The sequence below is a fragment of the Idiotropiscis lumnitzeri genome, chromosome 7, assembly GCF_059441095.1.
Source record: "Idiotropiscis lumnitzeri isolate Australia: NSW breed Sydney's pygmy pipehorse chromosome 7, RoL_Ilum_1.0, whole genome shotgun sequence".
NCBI lineage: Eukaryota > Metazoa > Chordata > Actinopteri > Syngnathiformes > Syngnathidae > Idiotropiscis > Idiotropiscis lumnitzeri.
In genome coordinates this window covers 11532616-11555613 of record NC_142397.1, presented here as the reverse complement: position 1 = coordinate 11555613, position 22998 = coordinate 11532616, and the positions used below count along the sequence as shown (strand labels likewise).

At 41.1% G+C, this 22998-nt stretch overlaps 2 protein-coding genes across 3 annotated transcripts; both read right to left on the bottom strand.

The window, feature by feature from the left end:
* Window positions 1-1381: 1381 nt before the first annotated feature.
* On the bottom strand, window positions 1382-7806 carry vmn2r1 (vomeronasal 2, receptor 1). The gene is made up of 14 exons (XM_088300557.1): window positions 7580-7806; window positions 6331-6622; window positions 5979-6221; window positions 5677-5868; window positions 5487-5612; window positions 4494-4678; window positions 4270-4390; window positions 3515-3742; window positions 3294-3417; window positions 3053-3213; window positions 2792-2987; window positions 2455-2687; window positions 1776-1975; window positions 1382-1703 (listed from the first exon to the last, which is right to left on the bottom strand). The coding sequence occupies exons 1-14, from the start codon at window positions 7801-7803 to the stop codon at window positions 1382-1384; spliced, it is 2847 nt and encodes a 948-aa protein (XP_088156683.1). The 5' UTR covers window positions 7804-7806.
* A 1274-nt stretch (window positions 7807-9080) lies between these two features.
* gmps (guanosine monophosphate synthase) lies at window positions 9081-20658 on the bottom strand. 2 transcript variants are annotated; one of them, XM_088301219.1, is made up of 16 exons: window positions 20441-20658; window positions 18632-18798; window positions 18036-18150; window positions 16908-17005; window positions 16272-16375; window positions 15915-16108; window positions 14686-14851; window positions 14413-14564; window positions 14090-14263; window positions 13800-13905; window positions 13363-13478; window positions 13091-13216; window positions 12415-12530; window positions 12149-12279; window positions 10894-11066; window positions 9081-10699 (listed from the first exon to the last, which is right to left on the bottom strand). In XM_088301219.1, the coding sequence occupies exons 1-16, from the start codon at window positions 20465-20467 to the stop codon at window positions 10598-10600; spliced, it is 2067 nt and encodes a 688-aa protein (XP_088157345.1). In that variant the 5' UTR covers window positions 20468-20658; the 3' UTR covers window positions 9081-10597. The 2 variants fall into 2 exon arrangements, with proteins under 2 accessions (XP_088157345.1, XP_088157344.1); XM_088301218.1 differs by lacking the exon at window positions 20441-20658 and adding an exon at window positions 20201-20328.
* Between the last annotated feature and the right edge of the window lie 2340 nt (window positions 20659-22998).

Here is a 22998-nt window from a genome sequence, read left to right as displayed (position 1 = left end):
GTTACTGAACTACAGCTTCTACCCGTATGTCCAGTACCAAAGCTGCTGCCTCCATCTTGTGTCCTGTTCCTGAGCTGCAGCCTTCTTCATTTGTGTCTTGTTCCAAAACTGTACTGCTGTTCTTAAGATACAACCCAGGCAAATGGGCCTGCGACTATATATATATATATATATATATATATACTCATGTGTGATGTTTATATATTTTTGCCTTGAAATTTGCAATTGTACATGTAAAGCTCTCCCTACCTATTAAATGCATTCCCCTAAGAGACGTCTGGTAGGCGCTGTGGTTGCGCAATACGTTAATGGCACACGCAGCACACCCATGGCGGTGCATATGTGCACCTTTTAACGTGATTTAGCAGCTGCCCCAGCTTGTCAACGAGCAGTAAATTCCAAACACATTCTTTCAGCGCTCTGTCAGCAGCAGAATTTATTACCGTGCACACTGACAACTTTGATTGGGCACATTCACACAGCTTTGCAGATTCCTGGAAAGGCAGGTGCTCATGAACACGTCAATGTACTAATGTACTGTAGAAGTGGCACACAGTGATAAACACTGAGTATAAAGTACATGAACACATCCGAACTTCAAAACAATATTTTTAAGGGTACCTCCTAGGGCCCTATTTTCGCATACAGCGCCAGATTTTACACCCAAGTGCACCTGCGCTGTCTGTGATAATAGAGTCCTTTGTCCAGAAATGGTAAGATATTAAAATAAAATGGAAAATAAATATGTATTGAGGTGTAAAAGTTTCTTTAGTTTTTTTTTAGAGACATCCATGGATTACTTAAATACAGCATAATTAATTTCTTCTCATCTTCTAATTGTCTCGCTGGTAAAATTCTAGGCAGTTTGACGTCTCAATGCTTTCCCAGGAAATTAAAAGTGTTGTTGTGAGGCACTTCAAAATGTGCTTCGTTTAATATTTAAACTATTGCTTTATTAAGTTTAACATCTATATCAAGAGTTTCTACTTGCTTTCATTTACTTCTAGTTATTGTGTAATAAAATGATAATAATGAAATGATGTGATATTACAGCTCTATTTTGTTTTCGTACTGTAAACCATCTCACTCAAAGTCCAAAATATGATTCTATTTATAATATACATAAGTCAATATTGTGTAGTGATACCTTGAGTGTAAGTAGCTAAAAACGAAAATACATTTTCAAATATTAACGTTATCGAACAAAGTCTTGGGCCACAAGTTGGGGATGAAGTTAAGCCACATTTGCTTCAATTGGCCAAGTGCATTTTTGGTCTGATAAGTGTTCATTTCACCCGTATTCAATGAATGAGCTTAATATTGTATTATGTAACATATAAAATAATCTTGCCATGTCTAACTACATCCAATTAGCTGTCACCTAATCATCAATAGCGGTTGATGCGATTGTAGAGTTGACCTCAGTGGCGGAGGTCGCAAGCGACGCCGACGTCCCAGTTGAGGTTCCATCGCGTGGTTTGTCGTGTGGTCTCATCATTTCCTCTGTGTTGTGTTCAGGTTTGAGCAGGAGAATATAGCACTTGGGCAAGAAGATGCAAGTGAGCAGGCCAAAGCTGGACGCCAAAATGGCAAAAATCTGCACGGCCACCATGAATTTGCCTCGAGTGCTGAGGTAAGCTGGGACGAAGGAAATCCACACGATGAAGAAAACCAGCATGCCAAAGGTCACACACTTGGCCTCACTGGAACACAACATGAAACCAAACTGTAATTACCGTTTTGTTACTTTCCCAGAGAATTTACAGCTCTCCCACCTGAAGTGATCTTCCAATTTTCGGGCCAGGAAGGCAAAAATGAAGGTGAGCAGAGCCAGTAGGATATCATAGGCAAAGATACAACAGATGAAGACCACAGAACCTTCATTGCACTCCAGAATGATCTTTATATTCTGAGCTGACGTGTTCTTCACGGGATAGGGCGGCAGGAGGATGAGCCACACGGTACAAGCTAAAGCCTGAATGCAAAGTTGTTTAGTCAAAATTGCAGAATGAATAAATAAATAAAATATAATTCATATTTTATATTATTGTATATAATCCATATGACTGCCAATTCAGGATCAAAAGTCTAAGTAATGATTTAACTATAAGCACATTTGCTAAAACATGATTCCCGATCACGGCTCACTTTTTATTGGGTTAGTTGTCAGAGTGAAATTCTATATGCTATTTTTCTCAGCAAGCAAACCTCAATAGCAGAATTTATTCAAATTCACTAACAGGTATATATCAAGGTGTGCAATTTGGTACCGATCCAGTCAAACACTGTATGGTCTTGGTCGAGGTCTGAGCCGATCAATGTGGCGGTTTGTCGGGTAAATGTATGTGAGCAGGCCAATATGGAAACCAAAATGACAAAGATCTGATGGATCGCAGTCAATATTATTCACATTCTGAGATCAATTGGAATAAAGCATTTGCTTTTGTTTATTACCTGGATCAACGTTGCTGCAGCAGCGATCGCCCTCTGGTGCGCAAATGTGAGTCTGTCAGGCTTGACACGGGCAGCGACGTCATTGAGGTTTGTTGTGTTGGTTGCGATGACGTCTGGGCTGCCACTGTTGGCTGCTGCTTCAGCTGCAGCTTTGGCAGCTTTGGCAACAGCCTTGGCCTTGGCACGGGTCACTTTCATAGCCTGAGCTCTGAGCATCAGTAATGCCGCCTTGCCTGGGTAGAATGATGGAGGTAATAGAGAAAAGATCATCTATCACACAGAAGACAGTGCTGGCATTGGCTCAAAAACTGCACACACACGTTTTATCTTGCCTTACCCAAGAGGGAGGAAAGGCACAGTGCGAAGCCCAGAGCCAGAGCTACTTGGCTGGTCATGCAGCTCCAGTGTTGAGGCTCTCCCAGGAAGACAATGGAGCAGAGGAAGGTCACCATCAGCGAGAAGAGCAGAGAGAAGCTCAGCAGAGCGTCATTGGCTTTCGCCAGAGGAGTGCCGACATGTACAGCAAACACCACCTACAAATCAGCAGTCCTTTTATTGCAGCTCCGCAGTCGTAGGAAGTTTTCTTGCGGATTCTCACCGCTACAGCAATGGTGACAAGGGCTCCAAAGGCAGAGATGACGATGAGAGTGATCCCAAGTGGCTCTCCAAAGGCCAGGAACTCGATGATCTTTGGCACGCAGGCATCATGAGCGCCATTGGACCAGTGATCACCACTACACAGGACACACTCACGGGCGTCTGTCAATGACAGCAATAAGCAATCATTTATCTCCACTGTATTTTATATTTTTAGGAGAAAGAGAAAGTGGTAGACAGACTTGTCACGTTGCTAATCTCGCCATCGGCACACGGGATGCAGTCAAAGCAGCAGACCGGCTCTCCTTGTCGAATCCCTTTCCTGGTGCCAGGCTTGCAGTTCTCACTGCACACTGAACGAGGAGGCTGAAGAAAACAGGTGCACTTATGTGTCATTTCCTGGCCGACCACTTTGAAATAATTTGAATGCGACCGCGGGTAATTTGAACAATGTGCTACTGACCTCGAATGCCTCATTGTTCCAGACAATGGAGTCATTCATTAAGGTCATCCTCTCCTCTGAGGCCACAGAACCATTGTAGTGTCCGACAGTCACGTAAGATATTTCTCCGTTACTGTCGACTTCCCAGTTGATGATATCGTAAAAGCCCTCCACATCGCCATCAGTGAAGTAGACTTCCTCGTCTGTGTGCGGCACTTTGAAGCGTACATTCTTCAGGTAGTACATCAGCTACAAACAAACGGCAGATCCCAATCACACATAAGTGGCCTTCTCTTACTAACATGGCGAAAACCATGAGGAAAATCATAATATTAATAATAATAATAATGTACCATGTTCATTATGCCATCAGGCATATTCTTGTTGTTAATAATGTGATGTGTACCAATAATGAGATCAGCTCCAATTAAAATGATAAATTATTTTGAGTAAACTGTAAGTTGTATGTTAACTATGTTATGTTTTTCCCCAATATATTCATTCTTACATAATCACAATAACATTACTGTTATTGTCAAAATGTGATAAGAACATATTGTGAGGTGATCTGGTTTGTCAGCCCTACTGATTTGCCCCTTTTGTAATTCTGAATGGTCATATCTTATTTTATTTCCTTGTGCTGTTAGTGGTTGACCTCATTCGGACCACTGGGGAGTATGAACCAATCCAAGCTGACGTTGCTTGAGAGGTGGACTGGACTGGTCATCAGTTAGCTAAAGAGCACATCTTGACAACACACAGAAAAGCACATATACCTGCCATGGCTCAAACTTGCTGATGTCAGCACAGCCGATGTCAATAAACGGCCCCTGTCCGGCCTCGCAGTGCTCCAGATTGTGCAAAGCATGGGCAACAGCGTACACCGCTTTGTACACACTGTGGGAAAAAAATTGCAAATACAACTGCAAGGATTACATCTAAATTTGCAAGGAGACTGGATCATTAATTGTTTAGTGCTAGTGGAGGAATGTGTAGTGACCTGTAGGTGATTCGCAGCTGGGAGATGTCAGAGTAGGTATTGTTGAGTTGAGCCAAGGACTCACTGCCGGTACATAAACCGCCAAGGACAAGCCCTGCTGCCTTGGACGTTGAGGCGTTGAATGTCTTGGCCCTCGCTTTGGCCTTTGTTAGAGCTTTACCATAATCTAACGTGCAGTTGAACAACTGGAAGACACACATAGTAGTCAGTTAGTGTTCGTCTTTAGATTAGATGTGACAAAGTACTCCAAATTTGTACTTAAGCAGAAGTACAAAATACCACTGATTTCAAATCATTTACTTAATTAAGAGTAAAAAAAAGTACAGAATGAAATTTTTTAAAGTATAAAAGTATATAAGTATATGCATATATATATATATATATATATATATATATTTTTTTTTTAGTTTATTACTTGACACAATGCAAAAATAATGTTGGTATTTTTTTTCAGATTACGCACAGAAATGCCAAAAGAGTGCTAATTTTAGGCCAGTGTGAGATACAACACATTAATCAGTAATCTTGGAGCAGCCAATGTCAAAATAATATTCTCTTAAAGGCCATGGAACGAGCAACATCTTCATTCATCATTATTGTTAATGATACCTGAGTTTGTGCGCCGCCTTATAAGTCCCTAAGATATTGAAAAAATAAATAAAAAACCCTCTATTTGCCTCTTTTTGTATGTTGTGTCATGTTCAAAAGAAATTATAATCGGTAATTATTAATGTCAAAGTAAGGAGCATCACGTAGTGGTGTTAATGTTGCACGCTTGTAGACAAGAGTCGTAGTTTTGGAGTATCAACCTTAGTAATCTTTAAAGTAAGATTTTTATTACTTTCACCTTATTAGGGACTTGAACCCCGGACGAGTATGTGTTCAAATATGGGGAATAAAAGTAAGTAATGCTCAGAAGAATTCATACTCAACTAAGTACAGATAGCTAAAAAATAAAAATAAGTTTGTTGTCAGTCAATCTATGACACTGACCGTCTCCCAAAATTCCTCAGTGAGAGAGTCGGCATAAGGGTCCAGGTCCAGTAAATGTCGCTGAAGACCAGGAATGTTGGCCCTCTTCACCCCAAAGCCGATGGTGCCACCAAGCACAGAACTCACCTGGGCACAAATAGTTGAGTTCACAAAATAGAGTGATAAGAATTTGATAAATATTGGGTCTTACTCCAGGTTGGTTGATGAGAGCCGACGTGACCCAGGCCTCACTTGCAATCCAAGTGCGGTTGGTCACATTTTGCCGGATCAGCTCAAGCACCAGAGGACTGAAGTCTACATCTGATGAAAAGACTACAATGATCTTGGCCGTGGACTCAATAATGGTTTGGACAATTCGCTGGATCTCTTCAGGGGAATTTACCTGAAATTTCAAGAAGAAATATAGATTTAATTTTTTAAACACACACACACACATACTAAGCGAGACAAATGAAACACAAAGCAAATGTGAACCAAACCACAAATGCATACCTTAGGCAGAGTTTCGGAAAAGGAGATACAGACGCCAGCCTCTTCGACCTGCTCTTTGAAGTCTTTGATGCCGTACTTGCCGTAGTCATCGTCTGCAGCTACGGTTCCGACCCAGGTCCAGCCGAAGCGCAGCACCAGCTGGGCCATTGCGGTTGACTGATGTATGTCGTTGGGAATGGTCCTCAGGAAGGTTGGGAACTGGAACTTGTTGTTCAGAGCTGAGCAGGTTGAGGAGTAGCTGACCTAAAGAATAGTTGAATGAATATTTAGTCAAACAAATCAAATCATCCAACAATAGACTTTTTTTTCTACATTTGGTATTACATTTTATTATCATATATTTATTATATACCTGTGGAAAATGGTAGAGTCCCAGAATCCTGGCAGTGGCGATGGACAGATCAGAGCCCCCCGCCCCCACAAGAGCAGCAAGAGGAGCCCCCGTGCCACAGCGGAAATTGGGCACTGCCTCGTCTTGGCCGGTCAAATATGTGAGGGTGCCCTCCACGGCCTTGGAGATGGTGAAACAGGAGTCATAGATGACGTAGCCCAGGTCGGTGTTCGGCAGAAGCTCATCATTGTTGTTTATTTCGTTGATGGCAAACAACATGGTCTGCGTCCAGCGGAAGGTGCGATAATTCATTCTAGAGTGTGACGGGATGATGAAGCTTGAATCATGTTTCGATAGGTTTGACTTCATTGCCTGTTAGGACTTTATCAAACACGACGATCACTGTTTTTTGTTTTTTTTTTATTTATTGTGGGATGAAGTCAAACCACAAAAACGCAGGGAGAGCATGCAAAGAAAAATACCTTATCATACAAGTATTTAAACCTGGAAATGTTTCCTCCTGCTAACCACTAGATCACTATGCCGCCTAACATTCACTCTCAACCAAAACCCACACAAGCACCAGGAGAAAATTTAAAATAGACAGGTAGGTCGGAGTTGAGATTGGAACGCTTAACTGCAGAACTGTGAGGCAGACGTGCCAACCACTTACCACTTTGCTGCCAACAAACACCGTTTCTAGACGCAGAGTTTTTGCGTGAGCAATTTATGCTGTCATATATGACATCATAGTAAAACACTATTACAGATATGAAAAGCTCTGTTTCGACAGCACGAGTCAAGTGGCAGGTTGTAAATGAATTTTTTATCTTGTTGCTGGTTAGCTAATCGACAGGAACGATGGTGAATGGTCTGCTTGCTTAAACACTCTATTTGGTCCTTGAAACTCATAATAATACAATGCTGATTAGTCAAATTAGATTTTCTAATTATTTAATTTCATTCTTGCAGAGTTTATATTCTAAAACATGCCACTTGAGGCAACTTCACATACTTTCTGACTACAGCTGCACTGCCCACTGAGCGCATAATAACAAACAGTTAGCTAGTCGGGCTAATTGGTCCCTGAGGTGCTGCCCTGTTATGTCTCAGGAATAATTGAAAAGCTTGGAACAATTTGAATGTTTCAGTTAGAACAATGATACAAATGAAAGAATTTGACCTGGGGAAAAAAATCATCCATCCAACCCAACGCACAGTATCTTAAAATAGACTGAACTGTCATGAAAACACGTAAAACTTGACTCACCCTTCACACCCCGAGGTCACAGGCAACCGTGAGGTGTTGCCAGCACTGGAAGCAACGCTCATGTGGACAGGAAACATCCCGCCAATGATGACCTTCTTCTTCTCCACATCCTTGTAACCACTCAGGTTGAACTTGGCCTTCAGCTTGCATGCGGCCTCTGTGGAAACAGAGGCGTAAAAGTGGGAAAAGATACTTAATCCAAGCAAAAAGCTGCAGGGTTCCATGCTTAGGCGAGGCAGAAGAGAGTCAGAAGAGCTTTGCTGTGTAAGGAAATCGAAGGAAGCAGCGAGGTGCATCAGGTGTTTCCTGGGTCCTCATGGGAGAAGTGACAGGTGGTAGCTGGAGATTCAATTCAACTTAGTACATAGAGGAAAAGTAATACAGTATACAGTAGTTGTACTTTTTTCAGATTATTGTTCTCGCTTGTGGACAATTTTTGGGTTCATGCCCAGGTACTGTTGAGTCCCTGTAATTCAGGAATGGACAACTGGGAGCCCTTGACCACACTCTGAGTGGCCCCATTATTAATAAAAGAAATTATAACAATTACCTTTTTTTTAACAATTCCCCCCAAAACACTGATAAACACTAAATATATGTTTTCCACAAAATATCCAGGAAAAAATCCAAAATATTAAAAATATTGAAAAAAGAAATCCGCAACTGCGAATGTGCAGGGGTCGACTATAGTTTTAAGTTGTAATATCACCAATCACCACTAGATGGCTTCCAATGATACAGTGGGTCTTATAAAGCCTATACTACGAGGGGAGGCCAGATCTTTCTTTGCGGATTTGGAATGATATGCAGGGCAAACACTGTTTATTATTTATACTATAACTTATACAAGTTATTAATATTTTGAGTGAGTTGATTTTTGAAGAAAAAAAACTAAATGTGTTCTTACACTTGACATTGGTATGTTGAGTTGAATCCTTGATTGATATTTTTTGGGGACGTGAGAGCCCTTTGCACTGACAAAAAATGTATAGTATGTGGTACTTTGTCGTTTGCTTCAAAACCGTTGTTGTTGGGTTGGGATAGTAGATCTTTCACACGTGTAATGAAAAATGTACTGCATTAACAAAAATGAAATATATTAAGAACACAACCATCCACACTGACTATTGCATTAATCTAATATTTTTTAGCCACTCAAGCAGGGTAAGACACACCAGGCAACACCCAAGTGAGCCGCACATAAGGCTGCATGTTCGAAGTTAATTGGCCGCATGTGGTAACGAGAAGTCTCTACACAACATCAGAGCCAAGATACTGTGGCAAAATCAACCAGTGTCCCCAGAGTTTGATTGCGTGTTGTGCCGGCTGACACAACTAGTCTGGTCTTGTTGCTCAGTCAGCAGGGGAAAAGACACACCTGTTAGGAACACACTCACCACCAACGCTCACAAACACATCCCTCAGACCTCAGCCTGAGCCCGAGCACTACCAATGTTTCATGCATTCAAACGACAGTAGGCAACAGACGAGGAGGCTGAGATGAGAGGTTTCAACATGGAGATCTTTATTAAAGCTCAGTTTCTGTATAAATTTCATTATTGTTGAAACTGCATGCAGTGACTTGGTTTGAGGCACGTTACTAAGAAAAAATGAGCAAGATGACAAAATATAACCCCCAGACATACAATTGCATAACTTAATCATGTGGATATTGCAATTTAATTCAACTACAAAATTATGTTTAAGATAATCAAGCCACTTATTTTCCATGAAAGCATATGACAAAAAAAAATATACATTAAAAGGCAGATAAGAGACAGAGGGGGAAAAAAACCACTTCAAATATCGTCAAACCATTTGCTTTAGGGTAACATTTCCATTGAAAGTAGTCACAAACTGCTTGACCGTGTGTTTTTGTTACAACTCAGTTAAACCTGAGCCAGGTGTGACATTTAGATGGCAAGATTTAAGTACTGCTGTCAATTTAGAGTAGAAAAACACTGAACGTTTAAAATGGAGCAGGTAACGCACAACGCAGTGAAGCATTTCATACGGCCACCCCTCCCACTGACTGGGTTCTGTTGATAAAGCTTGAAGGCTTTATGTTCGAAAAGGAACAAATGTGCAAAGACGCGCTCTCGTTCAACACAAGAGCAGCAACAAAAGACAACCACAATTTACAAATGATTATGTACTAGTTCAGTAATTATTGTTAAAAAAAAGCATACATATTGCAACATAATGAGAAAGTGTTATACTATATTCTGGAAATATCAGGGTCCAGAAAAGGTCACATTAGAGAAGGAGAAACAACAGGCCCAGACAAAGTTACCCATGAGTTTGACGTCCTCAAGCTTCACGCGAACCATGATATTCATGACAACAGTTGTTCGTCAAGACCACCAGGAGGCGCCATGGACAACATCTACATTTGGCAAAACAGAGGCTTACAAAATGTTAATTGTAAATGTTAAATGGTCACACACATTAGGTTGTCTCTTCAACTCCACTTCAGACAGCCAACCGGCCTTATAGCACAGTATACAGGAAGATGGTGAAAAAAAGCAGCTGAACATATTCAGACCCATTACAGTTACAACTTTGACCTATGGGGAGGTGCAGGTGAATGAACAAACCCTAGTTCAGCTCTTCTCACAACGACGAGTATTCGGAATTCAGCCCGTGATTTACCACCAGTCTACGGTCTAAAATGGTCACAGCATCTTGTCACTCCATTGTGATGGTTGATTCACAACAGAGGGTAACTGTTAGCTTTTTTTAACCAATTTTTGAACATGGGATTAAAAAAAAAGAAAAAAGATTATCATCGATCCATATCGCCAAAATTATTAAGACAAGGGGCGGCTATTACAGCCTGGTCTGTCTTCTGTGGGAATGTTGACGAAAAAGGGGGGGAAGGGGTGCACAGAGAAGATGATAGCTTGGGGATGAGTTCACCAGCCTTCTCTAACTTTTGTGCACTGAGCGTGTGCGTGTGTGTATATGCATCTGTCTCCTATCACTGCCATGTTATGTTTTTTTTTTTTTTTATATAATTTATTCCCACTCTGTGGTGCCAGGTGGCTTGGAGGTCAGGTCATACATGACTCTGGAGATGCCTGGGATCTTTCTGATCTCGTTGACCATCTTTAGCACCACCTGGAGGAAAAAGATGTTGCTATGACACCAGATATGCATTTTGAAAAGCCTGCACCAATACCATTAACATGGGAAAAAAAAAAACGCATGCTCAACTCTATGCTCGTTATGAAATATAAACCCCCAAAACGCTGCTATTTACTGTTACATCCATGCTATTTTACATCTTGTTTGGAAGGCTGAACTTGTCATACCTCCTCTGGGATTTGGTTCCCCGGCGTGGCAGGGATGCCAGTCATGAAGTCACTGGTAATAAACGTGCGGACGACGACAGAGCGTCGGCAGGATGGTTGTTTTTGCAGCGGGTCACGATCAAAGTGCAGGGGGGTCAGGATGACCGGCATCTGGCTGATCTTCCCAGAGTATCCTGAAATGAGAAGTGCCGGTTTTAACAGTTATGACAAGAAACAAGGTCCCTTCAAGTATTGGAATCTTCTGCGATGGCACCACTCGTAAGCAAAACCAACGTATTAAACAAAACTAGTTTATTTGACCATTGCGGAGCAACTGAAAAAATGACTTGATTTGTTTCCCCCTTCGGGGTGGAATGGAATGTCTTTTTCACGAAAGGAAGAAATAACAAAAAATGAATTTTAGTTCAGGTCAGCAGCAGTCACCCACATTCTGACGTCCAGAAATATCCCGAGGCCTATTATTCACCAAGATTATCAATTGTCCCACTTGTCTGCACTTCCAACATATGTTGAATAACCGTGATTTAATGTAAAACTCTGCTAACGACACCAGGATAAGGATGATGGATGACTACAAGAGTTGGTTGAAGGTCTTTGACAGGCATCACATAAATACGGTATGAAATCATTGCTGGTCAGCCATTATGTAAAATAACAACCCGAAATAACAAAGCGAATATGAGTGGAACATTTTCTCAGGTTACTTGTTTGCCTGTGTAGCTATGAGACATTCCCCTTGAGGACGCAAATATGCAGCAAGTCAAGTTACGTGGCTCATCAAAAGCAAACCTGTGCGTCTCCCCACACATTCTTTAGGTAGGTACTGCACATACCTGACTACTTCAAATAGGACCTTATAGGGTTCGGTGATTATGGAAAAAAATAATGTTTATTTTGATTGATTTAGCATGTCAAAGGGATTTTACATTTACTTTAGCAACTAGGATGTCATTGAACACCTTAAAGCACACCCTGGAAAAGCAAAACCACATGCACGTCACACACTTGGCAACACACAAGCAACACGGTGCATCCACGGTGCTTTCACAACCTCGGAAATTTGCACACGTAACGTCATTCAGCACATGAGTCGTTTTTCTTTATGTTTGTACGATCGTTAGAAGTCAAAATCCAAACCAAATTACATTTTGATTCATTTTACAGGCCTAGTTTCTTGAATGACTTGTGTCAAGCACAGTATGTCAAAATATATTTCTCCCAGATTCAAACCACTATTTAAACCACAGACACTCACCAGACTCTCTGAGGATAGAATGGGCGACAAAGTCAGCCTGTCTGAGGGTGCCCAGAACGCCTGTGGTTAGGAAAGTTGGAGTGATGTCTATTGGTGGCTCCTTCACATGGGACCCAAATACATAGACAACTCTGAAAAGGGGGAGGGAGTAATAATAATAATCATAATAAAAAAAAAATCTATTCAAAAAAATAACATGGTGTAGGTATGAATGCAGCACTCATCATAAAGAGCTAATCAAAAAAGAAATTTATACTGTGCGTTACCTATTGATGCTGTGGCACATGCGAGGGATGAGTCTGGCCAGGAACATGAGTGATTCCCAGTGAGGTGATTCTTTGCTTGTGACGCCACACACATAACTGTAAGAGCGGCAATCTCCCTGTAAGAGAATTTCTCTTATTTAGTGAATAAACAAGAACAAATTAAAACTTTCACCATAAAAAGAGGAGGAGGAAGGGGTGGCGACGGGGAATCACCCCCTGGCATGTGTACACAAAAAGAGGACAGAGGAGTTAAACTTCGCAATGTTTGTCTACTGTCTCGACCACACTTCTGAGGTTTAGGCTAAAATTAAAACTCGAGTGAAAAACAGGAAATAAAAGGAAAAACACGCCCCGAAAAAGTGGCAGACCATAGAATGGCACTTTCAGCAATGCTAAATGTCACTTTTAAGAACAGGGTTAAGTTTTTGACCAAGTTGTAACATTTTAATACAATTTTCACCTCTTCAGATATACAAAAAATGAATAGCACGTCTCCAAGTCTGCCAGATGTTGGGAGGGAACAAAATATATAAACATCAGAGGAACTCTGTGTGTGTGTGGAGGAGGTGTTTATGTCTGCTGCTTAGCAACTACATGATAAACAAGGGACGATGAGCGGGTCCAAACTTAACTACAAAGGATCCGTATATGCCCAAACAAATGACAAAGTGATCACCTGGACGCCAACAGTTTTGATGGGCAGCAGGAAGGCATTAAGTGAATGAAGGCTGGTGATCTGCATGAGTTTCTCTTCCTCCTCGTCTGATATGCACGACTTGACTCTCTGCAGCAAGGCATGTGGCTGGAGATGAGAGAGACAGAAGATCCTTGAAAACTATCATTGGGCTCAACAGGTTTACACAGAAATAAGCAGGCAAATATTTCATTTTTTTTGCCATTCTATTTCCATTCGGTCACGGAGGGAAAATGTTTTGGACCAACACTGACCTTTTTGACGCTAGCAGAAAAGTCTGTGACAATTTTGAGGATGTTGTTGGTTTCAGCAAAGTCTTTGCAGATGTATGGCTCCTCTGCACAAATAACTCTGATTGACAGGCCAGGACCTGTGTGAAGGAAAGAGAATATGATAGCCTAGCAAATAAATCAGAAAAACCAACAGTCATTTTATGACTCGTTTGTTCATACAACTCTCATGTACATGGCGTCCTCGGTTTACGATGAAGTTAAGTCATTATTACCGTAAAGATTTGTATGAAAAACACTAGACCATGAATATGAATCAAATGGAATAAATGTGGTTAAGGTGTTTAATTGCATGCCGTTCCTCAAAAACTATGTCAGAACCCCGTATACATACATGGACAACCAATGAAATCATACATACATATTCGTGTGTGTGCGTGCGTGCGTGTTTATGGACTTGCCAGGGAAAGGGTGTCGCGAGACTATCTCCTCTGGCAAGCCCAATTCTCTCCCGAGTGCTCGAACCTCATCTTTATGGAAATCTTTCAACGGTTCGATAACTTTTCCCTGGAGAATCACAAACCATCACAATCAGCATTTAAACAAAAATAAATGCTTAGGTTTTTCAGGGTCAACAGAGCACTGGTTATGAATTGTCAAAGTCCCCACGGCGCAAGGTGCCTGCATCACTTTCTGCTAGTAACAACACAGACATTGAATTATAAATAAATCATTTCTTCCACAGAAGTACCTCATCTCTCAGTTTGCGGATAAGCTCTGTGTCATTGTGGTGTGTCTTGATGACCTCTGCCTTGCCGCTGGCAAGATGAGAGGCGCTTTCAATGAGATCGGGTCTCAGGGTTCCCTGAGCTAAGAGAACCTCTTCTGGCTTTAGGTTCATCTCTCCTATCACCTCGTTTGCCACCTAAAAAAACAACACAATTCAGAAAATGTCATCCAAGTATCAAACAAATTAAAAGTAAATGCAAAAAGTCAAAAATAATAAAGACAATTGTGTAAATTAGATTGACAATGTTGAGATGAAAGTGGAGTAATTTGGAGACGTTTACCTACCTTGACAAATGTATCTCCAATTATTTTCCTTTTCTCTTCTGGGTTGGTGGTCATATTCAAGGTCTTGCTAATCCGTTTCCGGGGTGTCCTGTCCTCCTCCGAGATGGGAAGTGTTGTTGTCCCATTGTAGAAAGTGTGTGAGGCATTCACCACTGAACATTTCAGCAGAGTCAAAGGCGGAAAACCAAAAAGTAGAATGTGTTTATGCAAAGGCCACACAGTCGTGATTAGACATTGATAACAAACACATTCCATCATCAAGACCACACCCACCTTTGAGTTTGATGCCTAATTTGGTGAGGGCCTCCTCTACACTCTGGCTCTCTCTCTTCCTCATGAAGCCATTGTCAATGTGAACTGCAATCACTTGGTCCTGGTTCAAAGCTTTGTTGAGGAGGGCCGTGCACACAGTTGAGTCGACGCCGCCGCTCAACAGCACCTGAAGCAATCAAGTCATTACTGGGAATAACAAACAGTGTGTCCCTTTTGAAGACAATGTTTGACAGTTTAGTGAGCCAAAGGTTATATTTTACACACAACTGTCATGGCACATCACCCTCCGAAAAATTGTCACAAAATGAGAACTACCATGACTTACTCTGTTACAAGAATGGCAACAAGTGGATACACAAGTTAATTATACCTTCTGTCATCTTGTGCATCAGCATGTAATTTTTCTGCTTGTCAATATGTTGCTAGCATAGAGAGATAATGACACATTCTTTGCAGTAAGTAAATCATTTTCGGATGATTTAATGAAATTGGATATTTTCTCGCAGCACTGATCGCTAATGTGCCAGCGGGGCACAATGGTTGGGAATCCCTGCCTTAAAACACAAACACCAAATAACGTGGTTAAGACCAAACTATGTGCAGTAACTACCTCGGGTTCAAGCAAAAAAATAAATAAAAAATGGCTGAAACACATACGCTGAAAAAGTCTATTGAGTATACATTATTTTTAAAGGATGGACATTGATTGCGCACAATAAAATCCTGTTACACAAACATGAATATGATTTTATTTTGTAGAATAGTCATGTTGGTGAAATGTGATTTCAATGTGTGCAACCAATGTCCACTTTTTTTTAATGTAAAAAAAATAAATAAATAAAAAATATTTAATGTGGCACAATCTGTGAATTTAATATTACATTTATTAAGATGACAGAATCTGTAGTGACATACTACGTCTGAATCGTTGGGTTACCATTTAAATAAAACGTTATTAGCCACTCTCCTCTCCTTCACATTCCCCTGAGATGAAGCCTAGTTTAAAAAGGCACTTAGGAAGTCGACGGGCTCTTTTCAGACAGAACGGTTTCATTTGAGTGTTTAATTGCCTCGACTGATGCGGTCACTACTTCCCAAGTGGCTTCCCCACGCGCACACACATGCGCAAGGACGCACCAGCCAAGCTCTCGGATGGATTTTTGCCTTTTATTTTATTTTATTACCAATTTCTGAACAGAAAAATCTCATTGTTACAATGTTACACTCACCAACACTTTGGACTTGCCGACTTTTTCTGTGATGTCACTGATGCAGGCCTGCTGGCGGTTCTGGACAGTGAAGTTACTCGTGCATCCGGCAATCTCAAAGAGGAAGTTGCGAAGCATCTCCATACCATGTTCTGTCAAGTCGACCTCGGGGTGAAACTGAGTTCCGTATAGCTTCTTCTGCTCATTGGCAATACCTGGTAAATGCAGAGGCTGTTAGCAAAATATGTACTAACATATTTTCACAAAGCACAACAACGTAATATTTGCCTTTTTTGTAACATTGTCTTTGCCAATTGAAACAAGTAGTATTTCTAAAAATGACATCAAATTTGGATTTAGTAAGCCTTTCACGGTCACCAGCAATGATGTTTCCTGATTGAGCCACCACTTTAAAGCCATCAGCCACTTTATCCACACTGTCTCCGTGGGTCAGCAGAACCACCTCCTCCTTCTGAAGGCCTCTGATTAGATAAACACAAATGATGTCAAATTGTCAACTTTTAATGAAATGTGTCAGTCTAAAGCAGGGGAAGGCCTCCAGGATACTGGCCCTCGAGTACCTGAGTTGTCTACATCTGGCCTAAAGGTATTTTCACACTGCACGTTCACGCCACTGTTGAGACGCCAAGGAGTACTTCTTCCAATTCTACGACTTTTATATTAATATTACATTTCTTTGTACAAAGCTTTTTCTAAAAACAACTTTACGACGAAAAAAGAAAATGGCATCCCAATAAATAAAAATAACTAAGTTCCAGCAGTTTCGCTTCAATCGCTTAGCCTGGGTTTTATTTAACAATAAATGGGAATTATATATATGAAAGCATGTTTTTTCACTTATATTGTCAGAATGTGTATTGTCATGTTAAGTTAAAAAGGTTAAGAATGTCAATATGGAGCTTATTCGGCAATTGAAAGAAATATTTGACGCCTCCTGCACTACCCTACCACTAACTGGTTACAAAACTACGGGAAAAAGGGAAGAAAGACTACCTGAAGAGTGAGCAGGTGTTGTCCACTCCAATACTGAACACCCCATCTTCTCTTACACATTTTTTGTGAACTGTTCCACCAAAAACTTTATTCATCATCTAGAAATGAAATAGAAGAAAATGTTAACAGAATTGATTTTAGTTTGCTGCGACAACGGCATACAGTACAGTATGGAGAAATATGCTTAAGAACCGAGATCTGACGGCTTCGACCTACAAGCTGCCTGGGAAAAGAGAGCTAATGATGCTTTTATCTCCCTCAGTTAGTCTCAATGTGCCCTTGAAGCAAGATGATGAAATCCCAGCTGAGCCATGAGAGCAGAACAGCAGCTAGGAAAGCGCCTCAGATACTCAGAGTGAATACATAGAACATCTCGTTTGTTCGATAAAATAAATGCCTTTGGATTGTGATTCTCTGTGCGGTATGTTGTATGCAGGTTCCCTCTGGTGGAATGTGAAACAATCACCGCCTGAGTACAGTTGAGTTGTATTTAACTTTTAAGTTGAATACATTTGTATTTCATTTGAGAAAAATGTTTTAAACACTTGTGTATTTTGTATGAATACATACAAAAAATAGGAATACATTTTAACTGAATCATTACAATTATTTACAAAGTTTTTTTTTTTTTTTGCATAACTTTTCTAAATAGGAGCATAGCATTAAATTCAATTAATCCATCCATCCTTTATGTAAGCCGCTTCTCCACACAAGGGTCGCAGGTATGCTGGAGTTTATCCCAGCTATCTTCAGACAGTAGGCGTGTTACACCCTGAACTGGTTGCCAGCCAATCGCAGGGCACACAAAGAAAAAAACATCCGCGCACACAAACATACCTAGGGGTAATTTGGGGTGTCAGGCAAGGGGAGAACATGTACACCCCACACAGGAAGAGCAGAGCCGTTATCAAATCCTGCAGTGCTGAACAGGGAGGTCATTGTGCTAACCAGTTGTCCATGTGCTGCACCAATTCAATTCAACTCAAACTTAATGTTGGTCATGATGGTGATAACTGGTTACCTAAGTATTTGCTAGATGATACATGGCGTAAAACGTTTTGACGAACCACTGCCTGATAGGTAAAGGGGATCATAAGAGCCTAACAAAAGACGTGAACGGCATTGTACCTGCATTCCATAGCAAATCCCCAGGACAGGCTTTCCTATGGTGAATATCGTAGGGTCAAACCATGGTGCATCCTCTGCATACACAGAAGCAGGGCCCCCTGAAATGATGATTGCCCTAAAAGAAAAAGCACATTAGTACAAACAAACAGGCAGAGCAACAGAATTACAGTTGAACCCCAAAAGCAGCGTGCTGAGGCTTTTGAATGATATACTCCAAAACATGAACCAGGCTCAACAAGACAAGAAAACCATGAGCATACAAATTGGAGGTTTGAAATAAGCAGACCCACAATAAAAAAAAAGAATAAGATTTGCTCTCAAATTAAAAACTGAGGAGAATATCTTGTTTTTGCACTCATCTGTTGTTTAATGCTATTCAAAATATGGCCTGAAAAATAACGATTTTGATAAAGACAATTGTTAAACCCTAAGAGAATATTCATTATTATAGGGAACAATTCAAAATCTTAGATGCTCCTCTGTACAGCCACCCATCGCATTAAAGTGAAAGATACAAGATACAGTAAATACAATAGACAGACAGGCATACAGAAGTAATCCTGTGAGGAAAATTAAGCAAAATGTTTCATATTCACCTGTAACCTTGTTCTCTAATAGCGAAGGCCGGTGTCTCTAATGGGAGGATCTCTGAGCGCACACACAGCTCTCGCACACGTCTGTCAATGACCTTGCCATACTGGGCGCCAGCATCCAGGATGGCCACGGCTCCCTCACATGATCCATTCTGCTCCACGCTGGCAATCTGTGGCCAAGAGTCACATTTGTCCATGAAATACAAGTCTTAATTATTGGTAAGATCCACTTTCTACTTCTACCCTTACCAGTGTAATTCCATTTAGTTAAGCTTGCCTTTATCAATGGCATGTGACTGACAAGCTCTTAATAAACATGCTGAAACTATTCATCCTATCAAGAGAATCACATGCAATTTAAATGAGAGAGAGAGAGAGTGTATCACAAATATATCTTGGAACTTCCTGATACATGTATTGAGAATGGGAATAATTCATTTAGAGTCAAATCCATTCAGATTTTCAGAATTTAAAATCTCTCAACACAATGTCTAATGTATTACTCCTACTTTTGAATCGTTGAGCTAAAGATACCCATTCACCAAATAAATTCCTTCAAAAATTGCCCAGCCTATACTGCATTTAGCACAGTTCTTTTTCCTTCAGATGCAGGTAAATTTATCTCAGAAACACTTTCACCCCCCAAAACAGAGTTAAAATACAAAGCACAAATGTGCATAATTCTAACAAATTAAAGAACTATTGATAATACAGTGCATCTAAAGGTCAGGATATTTACTCAAAATGGCGGCTATGTATGAGTTCATTTAATAAAATTAAAAAAAATAAAAAGCTTGATATGTCAATCTTATGACAATGGTCGATGCATTTCAGTAAGTGTGTCACGGGGAGCGACCGCTTCTAATTTGAGTCTCCAGACAGAAATGTTTGGAAAAACACAGCTTTTGCCAGATAACTACCGATTAGATGCGCGGGTCGGTTATCCTGAAAAATACACAGGTATTTGGCTGTATAAATCACAGTTATGAAAATTGACATGAGCGACAACGGAGAAGAAACATGAACCCACGTGGTTTATACTACGCTGGGTTCACTCACATCAATAAAGTGCCCCTCAAAACACCACCACTAATAACGTTAAGAAATACCACACATGCACGGGGATACACTAATTAATAATAATATTAAGGCAATGTTGAGGTATTTATCTCTATCAAACCCGCAAACGATATTAGCAAACTGTCAAGACAAGACGCTACTCCAAGTTTGTCCCTGAGAGTAGTGAAAGAAATAAATTAGCTAGCCAAACGTTTGGTGTCACTATCAAAGAAGAGAGGCAATGCTTTTTCCTGAGATACCCGATAGCAAAAGTAACATTTTATCAATTTAGCTGCTCATGCTAACAAATTGTGCCAGTGTTGCATCCAAGCGGATGGTAAAAAATAAACAGTAATGTGCATTTAGCATGGTAGCACGTACTGGAAGAAGCCGAGCTAAGTTAGCGTTGCTATGCTAAACGCACGCGGCGACTTCATTTGGTGACGGTCCAGCGTTATGGCAAACTAAAAGGCATGAGTGGACAGCGTTGTCAAATCCCCATGTGTGTTTAACCTCAGTAAAGAGACGACCCAGGGCTTTAGCGATCCGAAGGGACATGTTTACGTAAAGCGGCAACAGGCACGGGACGCCGAACACCTCCGGTGGTTAATGTTAACAAACGCTCTCCCAACTTTCCACGCAAATAAACACAGGCCGTAGTGAAAGGGAAAGGCGTTAATCCACGAAACGAGAGCTATTTATGTTATAAGAACAGCAGCGACGACGGCTGCTGTTGATACCGGCTCCACCGACCTTGCTGTCTCCGTTGCACATAGCCATGGAGGACTGCTGTGTGGTGGAATGAGCGCTCCGCTTTCGCCTTTCTGCCCTCGGTCTGTAGGAGGAGGGAGAGAGACAGAGACGCGAGAGAGAGAGAGAGAGGCAAACTACTCTCTGGTTAGCTCCAGACGAAGCTTGCCGACTGACTTGATTCACAACCACACCGGCTTTTTGCTATAAGAGGTGATCTGTCAGCGTCTCTCCTCCTCTTTTCTACTGTTGACTCATGCAATTGTGTCCAAACGGAGCCCGCGTGCGTGCTTGTGTGTGGAAAGGGGCTCGAGAATGTATTCAATATCCTTAAGTTTAGGGTTTATTTACTACCAGTGCACCGATTTGTCTAGTAGTATAATATTAATAAGTTGAATTTTATGATGTCGTCATTTATAAGTTGCACTAGTAGCACGCACGAGTGCACAGTTTTGCCTGACATTAATTTATTTGCTGTTCGTAGGCTGTTTGTATGTCCCAATGGAGCCAAGTTGCCTGGAGCTTTATGCCCCTGGCTGGGTCACCCATGGTAAACAGGTCCCAGGTGAGGGACCAAACAAAGTACGGTACACAGACCCCCAATGATTATTGACACAAAAGAAAAATGGACATTGTTTTCCCCCTCTGTAACCCGCGTCTCCCACCTGCTACTGGGGCATACTATTACAAAAAGGTTGGGCAATACCACAATCCCTCTTACACCAAAGTGTGCATACTTGAATTGGGCAAGTGGATTTGAAGAGCAAATTAGCTGGCAAATGATGTTTGAATAAACCTCTGCCGTTAGCATCGCTCCCGTGGCGGCGTCATGCTCGGATGCTTTTTTGACTGGGGCTGGGGGACGACAATTTTTATGAATAACATGGTAGTTCGCCCAACCATATTCAAGTGTTTTCTGGACAAGAAGAAGGTGTTCTACCGTGTCGCACTGGTAGAACAATGTGGGAGGTGTTTCGGGAGTTTGGTGTACCAAGTCCAACTCTCACTGGAGCAGTTCGCAGCCGAGTGTGAAGCGGTTGGGATGAAAATCAGCACCTCCAAATTTGAGACTATGGTCCTCAATTGGAAAAGTGTGGAGTGCCCACTCCTACCCCTGGTGGAGGAGTTCAAGTATCTCAGGGTCTTATTCATGAGTGAGGAGATAATGCAGCGCATGATTGACAGGTGGACTCTGTCTCGGTCCATCGTGGTGAAGAGGGAGCTGAGCCGAAAGGCAAAGCTCTCAATTTACTTGTCGATATACGTTCCTGTCGTCATCAATACTCACGGGCTGTGTGTGATAACTGAAAGAAATAGACCCCGAATACGAACGGCCGAAATGAGTTTCCTCCGCAGGGTTTCTGAGAAGCTCGGTCACCCCGGAGCGGCTTTTACCCGTCCCTGCAATCTCGTCCAAAGTCAGCTCACCGGTGACCCTGATGAGGACAAGCAGTATGGGAAATTGAAGGATGTAACTGATAACTCATGTAGTGATGTAAGATCGTCAACATATTAGAGAGACCTTTCAGTATAGGATGGAGTGCAGTTATAGACCGCTTCAAACTACAACCACAATCTGTTTATTGTTCAATCAATACATCTCAGTGTGTCAGGCCAAATGGAGCATTATCATCTTTGCAAAGGCATGATTGATTGCGCACGCCAGAATGTTTTAACTGGTTGGTGCTGGTAGAATATGAATGTGATTACACGTTCTGAACTAGAACAATCTTTTTTATTTATTTATTTTTTTATTACAAATATGATTTAATCTTCTCACTCATAATCATAAAGCGCATTATGGATTAACATGCTGTTGGCTGTTTTAAAAGCACAGAGGGGTTGTAAAGCTGCATTATTTATAACAGGGAGCTATTCAGGTCTTCATGAGTTTGGTAAACAACTATTGAGTAAAAATGGAATTCAAAGTAAACTGTGCTTTGAATTCCAATTTATTCGGACGGTATACGTGGTCACTTTGTCTTTATAGAAATAGACTCTTGTTTTAACACAGATACCGTGGGAGGAGCACCACAAACTGCAGACACTCCTCACGATGAAGCAGCATATATGTGCAATGAACCCCCTACACTTTAACACATTGCAGACAAAAAAAATATAGTGGGGGAAGCAAGTATTTGCTGCTGAACATCTGACTTTGCTCACTCACAAAAAAAAATAAAATTTTTATGGTTGTTTATTCATTTTAAAGAATATCAATCAAAAACAGATTAGAGAAGTTGCAAAATATTTTCTCATGTTTGTTGGCTGTCACTTAGAAACTTGCAGCTTCAGCTCCATCCAAAGGTTGTCTTTTGGGATGAGATCTGTAGATTGACGACAGCAATCCGTCACCTTAATATTCTTTTACATGAAATGGCTCTTTTTATTTGCTCTCAAGTCACCCTATATGGTATGGCGCACGGTTTAGTAAAATAACAATGTAATCGTAGTAGTCAGCAGTCACATGCTCTAGAAGTGAAATTGGAATTTCAGGGGAAGATGCAAATTCAAGCACATGACTGACGTTAAACTGTATAGTGAGTGTGAGCGCCCCAACG